Source organism: Phodopus roborovskii, unplaced genomic scaffold (genome assembly GCF_943737965.1).
Source record: "Phodopus roborovskii unplaced genomic scaffold, PHOROB, whole genome shotgun sequence".
Classification (NCBI taxonomy): Eukaryota; Metazoa; Chordata; class Mammalia; order Rodentia; family Cricetidae; genus Phodopus; species Phodopus roborovskii.
Window position 1 is genome coordinate 6968426 of NW_026126563.1, and position 11575 is coordinate 6980000.

General features: G+C 52.8%; 2 protein-coding genes across 5 annotated transcripts in view; one reads left to right on the forward strand and one right to left on the reverse strand.

Moving 5' to 3' along the window:
* Nucleotides 1–11575, reverse strand: part of Pard6g (par-6 family cell polarity regulator gamma) — a 1244350-nt gene that overhangs the window by 699963 nt on the left and 532812 nt on the right. The window lies entirely within an intron of this gene.
* The window catches only part of Nfatc1 (nuclear factor of activated T cells 1), a 107391-nt gene that overhangs the window by 35300 nt on the left and 60516 nt on the right, over nt 1–11575 (forward strand). For all 3 annotated transcript variants that reach the window (XM_051202237.1, XM_051202240.1, XM_051202238.1), the window contains exon 4: nt 11192–11394. In XM_051202237.1, coding sequence (XP_051058194.1) covers nt 11192–11394 — 203 coding nt within the window. The remainder of the gene's footprint in view (nt 1–11191; nt 11395–11575) is intronic.

Below are 11575 nucleotides of genomic sequence, written 5' to 3' on the forward strand. Positions count from 1 at the left end.
GGTTCAGCGTGGTAAAAATACTGTGAGAAGGTGGTTGGAGAGCGGTGTCTGACCTGTGGTCAGAAGGCACCTTATCATTTGGTTTAGTGGCCGGGGATGCTCTGTCGTGTGTGAGCCTACTTCCCCCAGTCTCCCAGGCCTCTGCCCTGGGATATATACACCTGGAGGCTAACAGAGGGCCTGCGTCCTTCAGGGACCAGTCAGGGGTTTTTGCCAGGTGTTCTAATCTAAGCAGGGGTGGGGGTGGGGCATTAAATGCAGCACTTGGCTCTGCCTGGGGCAGCAAGCCGTTAAAATCGTGCATATCGCAGAGATTAAACTGCAGCCATGACCCCAAAGCAGAAACACGCTGGCCCTGGCCTGCCCAGTGCTGGCCAACCTGCGTGAGGTCTGAATTAATGTTTTATGGGTCAGCCTGGATAGTGCACGGAGTCCTCTCTCCTTTCAGGACATTTCAGTGCAAACACTCTTCCATCCCTGTCCTCCACGCCCAGGCTGACTCTCCAGTCCCCCTGCCCCCCCCCCCACAGGCTGACTCTCCCGTCCCTGCTCTCTGTGCACAGGCTGACTCTCCCGTCCCTGTCCTCTGTGCACAGGCTGACTCTCCCGTCCCTGTCCTCTGTGCACAGGCTGACTCTCCTGTCCCTGCTCTCTGTGCACAGGCTGACTCTCTAGTCCCTGTCCTCCAAGCACAGGCTGACTCTCCAGTCCCTGTCCTCCAAGCACAGGCTGATTCTCCAGTCCCTGTCCCCCACGCACAGCCCACCCGTCCTCCACGCACAGGCTGACTCTCCACCGTCCCTCCCCGCACAGGCTGACTCTCCAGTCCCTGTCCCCCACGCACAGGCTGACTCTCCAGTCCCTGTCCTCCACGCACAGGCTGACTCTCCAGTCCCTGTCCTCCAAGCACAGGCTGACTCTCCAGTCCCTGTCCTCCACGCACAGGCTGACTCTCCCGTCCCTGCTCTCTGTGCACAGGCTGACTCTCCAGTCCCTGTCCCCCACGCACAGGCTGACTCTCCAGTCCCTGTCCTCCAAGCACAGGCTGACTCTCCAGTCCCTGCCCCCCCCGCCCAGGCTGACTCTCCAGTCCCTGTCCTCTGTGCACAGGCTGACTCTCCCATCCCTGCTCTCCACGCACAGGCTACTCTCCTGATCATCTACATATTGCCTCTCCCTTCTGCTCATGCACTCAGTACCTATGTCCATTGCTCAGAAAACACAAGGGTTTCATGAGAATTCCTTCTGAGCACTCTACAGCTTTGCTTACTACACAAGCTCCTGGTGGCAAAGTTAAGGGTCAACAGACAATTGGTGGCGAGAGATGAGTTATCATAATGGGACGACATCTGGGGACAACTCACATACCAATGTGACAGTGGAGTGGAGATTGTCCTGTCTGCTTTCTCAGTTTACAGTAGTGTAATTGGAAAAAAACAAAACAAAACAAAAACCCTAGTGTCTGTTTAGTTCCGCCATGCACTCAAGGCTGGGGCTTCATATGAGGTGTTAGCACCTGCTTGTGAGCTCCTTTCAAAGCCCTACGGTCCAGCAGAGTGGGAGGCAGGGAGGGCCCCATGTGTGTCTGGGAGCAAAGGCAAGGCAGGGCTACAAGCTGAACTCTGCCCCTGAGACAAGGAGCCTCTAAGCCTATCACCAAGTCCCCAGGGCTTACCTGGAAGCTATGGCTTCTTTATTCCAGGCTAGGGAGAGTTTAAATGATGACATCCTGGTCACAGAACCTGCCGATGGTTCTCTAGTCACATGCCATCATGGCTCAGTCTTAGTGAGGGTCTGGACGGACAGGTTCAGTCAAACCCCTCTCCTACCCTAGGGTCTCAGACCATCCTTGGGTGCGGGTGGCGTGAGGGAGCAAAAGAGTCCCCACCCACCTCTAGCAACAGTGACAGCAGGAAGAGGCGTGTCTCGAGCTGGCTCCTGGCCGTGCATGGACCCTCGTCCTGATGACCGTGTGGCTTTCCTTGACCCCGAGCACCCATAGGCAACACAGGTGTGCCCACGGGCAGCTGGGCAGATGCGGATAAGATACGAATAGCGGGTGTGAAGCTGTGACTGCAGACAGTGTTGTCTCAGGAGCCTGGACGGACTGGTGTTTTCTGAACCTGTTGTGTGACTGCCCCCAACTCAGGCTCACCATGGAGGGTGACTATTGCTGTATGTCTGCCCTCATCTACTGACCTGGTTTCTGCCACCTGGGAGAACGCTGGGCTCCTTCTTGTGTGGATGAAGGTAGCTGCAGCACAGATGGCTGCAGGCCTGGCCTAGGTAGCCACCCAGTCGCTACCGTACTGGTCATGTGGGCAGATGCCTTCCGCATGGACCTCGGGGCTGAGGGGAGAAATAGATTGGGGGCCAGTACCCCTCTAGGTGACATGCAGGATCTGGGGTGGCATCGTGGTACCAATGCAATGAGAGGCCTTGATGAGCTTCAAGTATCTTCAGTCCTTCATATCACATTCCCAGAGCCCTGCATCCTCCGTCGGCATTCTTGGGGTTCTAATAGTCTAACAGCAAGGGTCAGGATTTCTCCCATATGCACCATGGATGCTTAATGCACGGCCACTGAAATCAGCGACCCACACTGTAAACAGCAAAACTCACCAGATCGCTGGCAGCCACAAGCTGGACCCTGCAAAGTGGAGGGGTTGGGCTCAGGACAGCAGCCATATTTTCTGGGATTTCCTTGCCTGTCTGGGCCTGGCATCACCATGGTGGCATGTTGTTATACACTGAACAGCTTGGTATAGGAGGCCACTCCTGAGGGGCCTCTGCCCTGTGTACAAGGTAAACACTAGCCTGGAGTGTCACTGTGGAGCCTGGATGGTTCCCAGGAGGGTGTAGAGGTGGCTGCTTCCCGAGTCTATTGTGGCCTAGTCTGTGAGGTACTGGGGGGAGGGGGAGTATGTTGAGAGTTTCTGTACCTGCTTGCCAGCTTTGGGAAAGGAGTCTGATGGCTTTTGATGCCTCTTTCCTTGGATTTGGGTGGACAGAGAGTGGGTGAAGGCTGGCATCTGTAGGGCCAGCCTCAGGGATGCTAAATGCCAAGCTCAACACAGAGATGACCCAGGTTGATATTCATGGGGCTGACCAGTATGACCGGGCTGTGATTCCTGCCTGTACTGGCAATCCCTGACCCTGAGGCCCTGGAGCCCTTGGAGGCCTTCTTTTCTCTCCTTCGTAGTTGCTGAGGTGGGTGTCAGGTCTGTTCCAGCTGCGTGTTGCCTGAGTCTGTGTCTCTCGTTCTCCCCTGGCCCCTTCAACCCCTCAGGCTTGGTGGGTGTCAGTCTGCATGGCTTGGGCACAACAGATGGATCCTGACTCCGTCACATACCTGTGGTTTAAAATGCCACATTATCTGGTGGATCCCATCCATTTCTCTCCAAGAAACCTTCAAGTAAAGGGAGGGGGTATCCCAGCAAGGGGGAGGTGGCTCCCGCTCTCCCGAGTCAGCATTCAAGGCAGGAAGGCGGAGATGAGGAGCAGAGAGGAGATGCTGAGCTGGAGGCCTCCCTGAGGAGCAGGCCTAAGATCCACACCCAGGTGCATCCAGGCTGTGGCTGTGAACAGCGTCCCTCAGATGTCCACTCTGAGCTGTTCTCTGGGTCCTGCCTCACAGGTCATAACAATTCGCATCTTGTGGAGGTCTGTGGTTCACGAAAAAGAAATGTCAGGAAACTGCTTTTTCCTTGGCCCGCCATGTCCCCTATTCCACCTGCTGTCTGGCCCAGCCCGGAAAGGAAGCACAAAATTTGTTAGTGAATTATTTCCTGGGATGGGGCCGAAGCTCACTTCCCAGGACCCCATAAGAGAGTGGATCTGGACCCTTCGGCCCCAGGACTGCCTGCTCTTAAGCGAGTGCACATGTGCAGAGCCTCGGATGAAGACAGGAAGCTGGGGCTCTAAAACTGCTCAGCCCCGACACCTGGTCGGTTCAAGCTGCAGGAGAACCATGAAGCTCACAGCCCATTTCTAAAAGCCGCGGCTTGTGGCTTCCTCCTTGAGAACCAACACCAGGACCTTTTATGTGAGAAACTACCACATTCTGGGGAGGGGACAGGCTGTGGGAGGTGGGAGAGCCTGGACACTGCTCACCACACGGGGTGAGGCTCAGGTCCTTGGGCGACCTAGGCAGGCATTCTACCACTTGAGCTACACCCAAGCCCTTAAGACATTTTTGAGTAAATTAAACAACTGATTATTAGAGGCCTGGAAGAGCCGCAGGCCCTCAGCAAGGTGGAACCTACTTTGCCATTGGAAATCAAGCCCCCAGGATGGTGTTACTTACAAGATTCTCAGTGAAGGCCCAGGAGGCGTTATCTGTGTGTGTGGTCTCTGGCATTCACACCCGTGAAATATTTACATAGATACACCCATTTTGGTTCCTGTTTTATTTCATTTTTTTTGTCTTTCTCAGAAAGGTAGAGAAAGTTTGTACATGAAAGGACCTGAAGGAGCTACGTGCAGCCCCTCACAACACACCTGTACTGCCTGCCCTCGGCTCCGGGCTCGCTCTGGAAGAGCGATGTGTATACTGGCCGCTGTCCCTCAGGATCTGGGGAACAACTGTAGGCTTCATTTTGTCCATGTTTACAGATGTGGTTTTGGTCCTCAGTAGGATAAGTGTCCTCATAGGAAGAGTCCTCAGAGTTACATGGTATAAATTAAATATTACTGTGGGCTCATGACACACATAAGCGCACACATTCCCATAAACATGTGCCTGCTCACCCAGGTAGGTACATATGCATGAAGCAAATGCACAGGCTCCAAAACACGTGTGTGCTCATGCAATCCAGGATCAGGTGCACAAAGCACACACACACACACACACACACACACACACACCACACAAACACCATACACACACACAAACACAGACATGCACACATACATTCATAACATACACATATATACAATTCCCACATAGGTCATATTTACACCCACCTGCATGTTCATACATGTGTAAATGCTTGCATAGACATACAAAACATGCATACTTGTAACAGTCTGAAAGCCACAAATTCTGTGGCAGCAGGGAGGATAAAATTTTGTCTTCTGTGCTGGGGAGCTGGGCCCGGAAGGCCTGACTGCCTCATGGGGAAGCCCTGGGACCTTGTGTCCTGCAGCCCATTTGCTGGGACACAGCAGCTCAGGCCGTGAGTGTCTAATCGTGTAACGTGCCCCACCTACTTATGCAGAACAGGGCAAGCGTGTCTGTTTGGCATCCTGCCAGGTGCTGCTGAGCAGGAGAAGTTGGTTTTGTTTTGTTTTGTTTTTGCAGTATATGCCGGGCAGATTCTTTCCCTAATCTCCCTTTTAACGTTTAATCTTGGCAGAGCAGTCACATTGCTCCAGGTGGCCAGCAATGCACTCTCAAGCCCGAGCTGGCTTTGAATGTGAGATCCTCCTGCCTCAGCTCCTCAGGGCTGGGATTATAGGCTTGCACCACACAACCGGGCCCCACAGTTGTATTTCAGTTCTCCTACTGAGTGTCTGTGAGGAGTCTTGCCCTCAATGACCGTTTCTCTCCTCCCAGACAGGCATTCGGGGTGGAGGGGGGGGGAGGCATTTGGAGTGACAAACCCTTCCACAGCTTGCGATGGCCCTGTGCCGGCTGTCCTGTAGGGGGTCACCCGTGTTGAAGAGCAGCAGTTCCTCAGGGTCTGTGCCTCTAGCTAAAGCTGGTGTGGTAGCGTGACATTTGGCTCCTACCCTCTTCCATTGTGAGGCAGGAAGATGGGTCAGACCCAGTTCCTGTGGCTCTCCAGGGCAGAGTGGTAAATTCCCAGGGCGCCTCTGTGCCGCCAGAAGACCAGCATTCTGCAGTCTCCAGGAGAGAGAAATAAGAACTCCCAATAACAGAAAACTTCCCGCCTCCTGGCTGTGGTATTTATAATGAGGCATTGGGCCCGAAAACAGTCTGAGATAACGTGAATACAGCACACGAACCCTAATTAACCAGGTAGAGGGAAGAGGGTTTAAAAAATAGTGAAACCCACCCTCGGTGTGGTCTGCAGACCAGAAGGAGGAGCCGTGAGACCAGTTTGTGAACCTATTGATTTCTCTTCTCTTCTGGGACATGGTGGCATGCTAATGTTAGTCAGGGTGTTAAATGCAAATTTCCCTTTAAGGAGATCGTTTCAAGTGCGCATTATGTCTTGGTAGAAGGATGTCACATGACGATGTCCTCTGCTTGGGAACCAAGTCAGAATGACTGGCTGAAAGGCAAACTCATTTCATTAGTTAATTGGCGCCGTTAATTCAGATCATCCCTCCACTGCCTACGAAGGTGTGTGTGCATGCTGGCCCGACTCCAACCCTGAATAAATTTGTCCTCCATCGGTCTGTTACCTGTCATTTCCCTGTGTAAGTGCTGAGGTGGCACAGAAGCTAAAAACAAACATTTTAATGTGCAGGAAACTGAGGAGTGCTTACGCCTTGCAAATGGAATAATGCATTTTGTTTCGTTTAGAGGGAAGCCGAGGAGACTTGGGTTTGACAGGTAACTTTATAAATGTTGTTCTGGCCGACACTGTGAGAGGCCAGAGGCAGAAGGCCCGTGCAGGGGGATGTGTGAAGCAGCTTAGATTTCTTTTCTTAAAGTGAACTTCGTGCTTTAAATAATAGATATTTACCTCCCAGGTTAAGCCTTAAATATTCCAATTTTCACTGAAATGGCATGTTTCTAAAGGATAAAATTATACCGTGTTCACTGCCTTCCATCCCTTAAGAAGCCTGGCGTAGCAGGGGTCCTGGGGGAATTTTTAGTTGTCATTTTAAAGTCATCTGACCCAAGCCAGGCTGGGCTAGAGCCTTGGGCCACTCTGAAGATTACCCTCTGAGAAGGTTTGGGTCATAGATTCATTTATAGAGACTTGTGTTAAATTTCACAGTATAGAATACTAACCGGCACAATTTGTCTCTGAATTTCTTATTTTTATTTATTTTTAATATGCCACATTGTGAAACTGTTCTAGTCCAATACAGAGCAATGGTTTCTTAGTTGATTCCTCATGTTGCAAGATGCAAGTACCTGCACCCCAGGCGTCAAAGGGCCTGGACCAACCAACCTTGGTTGCCAACCCTTCTGGGCACTGTTTGCCAGGACTTCTGTGCTCTGCACCCTGTTCCTGAAGATTTAGACAGTACCAGCTGTGACCATGCTGGCCCAAGGTAGCACAGGTAGGTAGCTCTCTGAGCTGATGGCCCTGAATGGGAGACTCTATGATATCTTCATTCAGTCAACCAAGCCCACAGCACATTGGGGGAGGGGGCTGGGAGTAGATCCCTGTACTCTTTGGCTCTACTAGACTTAAGCAAGGATTTCTACTGTGTTGCTGTCTCAGGATGACTGGGCACCTGTGATCAGCAGGCACCTTCCACACTCACATATATGTGCCCTTGGTACACAGCCCACCTGAACATACCCACACAGGTGGTTAGTGAATCTGTCTGAAGTGATCAAGGTCATGGATGCTATGACTACAGGACAAAGTAGAAACAGATGTCTGGCCCATAGCTCCTGACCCAAGCCCAGAGAGAAATCTTTCCAACCTGACCCATGGTACAAAATAGATGGGGTACATGTCTAGGAGTTCTTGTGTGTACACAGAAACGATGACACTGCTATGTAAACTGTCTCATACAGGGGTTGACACTCATGCCCCCCCCCAAGTGATGCTCAGGTCTCTCTTGGCATCCAGGTCTCTCTGCATGCATCCAGGCTTGTCACTCAGGCATGCCACAGCAGACGCCACCCATCTCTGCCACATAGACTCTCGTATCCACAGTTATGACATCAGCCACAAGGACCAAGGACGGGTGGCTGCTGCACTCAGCCTCATCATCGGCACAGACTGCTGCGAGCTCATCCTCCGCTGTCCCGCATGGGGATTTATCCCTTACCACTGATTCTCGCAGCCCCCAGATTTCCTCACATCCCCAGAGGGGTGGGGTAGCCCCATCCCCGGCCCTCAGCTTGTTGGCTGTACAGACCTCTCTCCTGAACACTGCTCAGCAATGGGCCATCTGACAGGGTTCTTTTCTGGCAACTCAAATTCAGAAATAGTTCCTTTCCCTTTAGGGGAACCAGAGGAGCGTCTGCATCTTTGGCTAACACAGTGTGGAGGGATGGTTCCTGCGGACTGAGCTGAGCTGCGGACGGACGCAGACCGTTGGATGGGCACAGAGGTCTCTGGGTCATTTCACACTCTCAAGTCAAAACCTTGCATGCCTGTACCGAGGACTCTCTTGGGCTGGGGGCAGTTTGTAAACTTACAGAAAGTAAGTTCCCGCTCGCCTCACAGAGCTTGGAGTTGGGAAAGCCGAAGCTTTGGCTGAAGAAAGAACAGTGGGTGTGGACCAGCCCTCAGATGAGTTGGCACTCCAGCTTCCCCCATGGCTCTCACCTTGTGCCAGATCAGCAGGAAAAGGACAGAGGTCCTCCCCAGCCCACATGCAGGTCTGCCAGGTCGGTGGAAGCAGTACGCTCTCATTCCAGCCCTCTGGGGAGCTCCTACCGCACCTGGCCTCCTTTGCTTATTGAGAGAACAAAGCTCCGGGCCTCTGCCCCGTTATGGTGAGCAGGGAGCACATTTTCTTGCTGCTGCTGGTGGCCGTGCGCTGATAATTGAACCTGAGGATCTGGGTGGTACCTGTTTGAACTACAGCCTTAGTCCCCAGTCCTTTCATCTTGAGGTAGGGCCGGCACTGGCCATGAGCCACATGCTGGTGGATCATAGGAGCTAATGAAAGCCACGGTGCCTGTGCCTCTCCTAATGAACCACTCGGCATGCATCAGGCCAGAGGCGGTGGCTGAGGCCTTTGCGAGCGGGACATGTGGGAGACCCACTGCCTTGTAAAAACCCCACACCCGAAGGCCCACATCAAAATCCAGCAGCAGCTAATTGCACTGTCTGATTTCCTGGTCCCCGTTTCTAGGTTTCATTGCCCCCCCCCATGTTCTAAAATGAAAGGCACAATCCTCTGTCAGCCCATACGGCTGGAATTACACTGGAAAGGCGAGAAGTAGGTAGATAAAGCCTGGGACCTCTGTAGCCCCTCTCAACCCTGTTACCCCCTTTCCCTTTCCCAGGATCTGTGGATCCATTTCCTGTGGCTGAGGGTTGTTTCCATTAGAGTCTGTTCCACCAGAGGGCTTCGCTGTCTTTGTTTCAGGGTCCCCCGAAGCCGGCTGCGTGCTTTCTGGGGGTGATGCTCATCACTCTCATGATGATGCTCATCACTCTAAAACCAAACTCCTAGCACCCCAGCAATGTGTCTCAGGGTTCCACCTCCATGTCACTCTTGGCTCTGAGTTCCACATTGCAGCCCTCAGCCCTCTGCCCCACCCAGGGCCAGGCTGTTCCTTTGTGGCCGCCACGAGGGGCGGCGGGCTTAGCCATTGGTAAAGTGGATGACAGTGACTAGAGAAGGCTATACTTAAGTCATAGACTGGGTCCCTGAAGCCCCACGCAGGCCACTGCATGCTACAATGTATGTCATCCAACCCAGGTTTCCTTCAGGGCAGCGGGGCGCTCTGGCCCATGGGGTGGGCAGATCTCAAGATTCTGACCCGAATGCCTGGAGGGGAGCTTCTCAGGGGCGCGACAAGGGAGTCAAAGCCATGGCTGCCAGCTGACTTCCCTCAGCTTGTATGAGTCTTTGGGTTAGCACATTATCCTAGGATCCTCTGGTTGGGACCAGGGTCACTGTGCAGGCGGGCCACCTGGGCCTGTGAGGAGCTGTTGTATCACGCCTGAGTGTTCATGGAGGGTTTGAGTAGGTCCTTGGCTCTTGGCTAGATGGACTTTGAGTGACACTGGTCTTTTCCCTCACTGTGTGGCTATGACTTGTCTGAAAAGAGAATTTAACTCCCTGTTGTCATTGGGTCACAGCTGCTATTTCTAAGACTTTGAAGTTAGCCCAGCGAGGGAAGACATCAGAAGGTCAGAGAGTGGGCACACCCTGTGGGAACAAGCGGGTCCCAGGCATTGGAGTCCTACAGTCCCCCCCACCCCACCCCCGTCCTCACAGAGCCACGGCGGCATCTTTGCACCCTCTGGCACAGCGCGAAGGGGCTATCCTTGTCCACTGTCTCCGGAGGGTGGAGAGCCTTGGTCCCAGCATTCATGAGCTGATGGCCAGAGGCAGTGCCGGAGTTGGGGCACACGGTGCTAAGGACCAGCTGTGGAAGGAGGAAAGGTACACTGAGGACAGAGGAAAGTGGACTTCACACCGGGTGACCCACTTCTAAACTCTGGTTGTTCGTCTTGAAGGGCGGCTCTTTCCTAGTGCGAGGCCCACATTATGGATGTCCCCTGAAATGTAGGACCCCACCTGTGGCCCGGAAGAAGCATGTCCTGGTTCAATATGGTGGGATGGATACGGACTCTGGGCGTGGGTAGTGTCATGGCGTCTTATCACTGGCTGCAAAGACACCCTGTCTATCTGACTAGCCGGTCCTGAGGTTAGCAGCTCTATTGGCATTGATAGCACATTTATTGTCACCTCTTTCTGAAGAGAGGGATACAGAATGGTCGTGAAGGGATGGCCTAGACAGTTGTGTGTGTGTGTGTGTGTGTGTGTGTGTGTGTGTGTGTGTGTGTCTGTAACATTGTACATGTTTAACTATGTATAACTTGTGTATATGATGTGTATGTGTGATGGTGTACATGTGTATACATTTGCACATTGCTTCTAGGAATACATGTGAGCCCATGTGCACACTACCAGCCTGGTTATACATGGGCAAAGGCACGTGTGAGGTGTGCATTTGTACATTGGTGTGTGTATGTAAACATGTGTTCAAATTCTAATCTATATTCCCAGGGCCTTTAAGACCGCGTGGCTTTATTTTATATTTTGAGATAGGAGCTCACTGTGTAGCTCTGGTTGTCCAGACACTCTCTGTGTAGATTCTGGTTAGCTTTGAACTCAGATATCCACCTGCTCCTGCCTCCCCAGTGCTGGGATTAAAGGTGTGCACCACTATGCCTGGTTGTGTTTTATGTTTATAATTTTAAGAAGTACTAATATTATATCACAAGAAGCTGAGTGACTGGACCCTGGCACTGGGCACGGCGTCCTTTTTGATCCTTTCCCTGCTGACAAATGGTCCCCACTGTCTCTGTGCGTGGTGCTTACTGGGAGTTCTTTGTTTTCTTGCCAGCTACACGGTTACTTGGAAAATGAGCCGCTCACGCTACAGCTGTTCATTGGGACAGCGGATGATCGTCTGCTGCGGCCCCATGCCTTCTACCAGGTCCATCGGATCACGGGGAAAACTGTCTCCACCACCAGCCACGAAGCCATCCTGTCCAACACCAAAGTCCTGGAGATCCCACTGCTCCCAGAAAATAACATGCGGGCCATGTAAGCTGAGTGGGGGCTGCGCGGGGGTGGGAGGGGAGTGGGCTCATACCGCTACCCTGTCCCAGCGCCCTGCGCCTTGCTCTCAGCTCCCAGGCCCCAGACCCAGACCCGAAGGGATCTGCTTCATTCTGGGTTTTCAGTCGCTATGTATGGTGCCACCTACAAGACTGGTCTCGGTCAC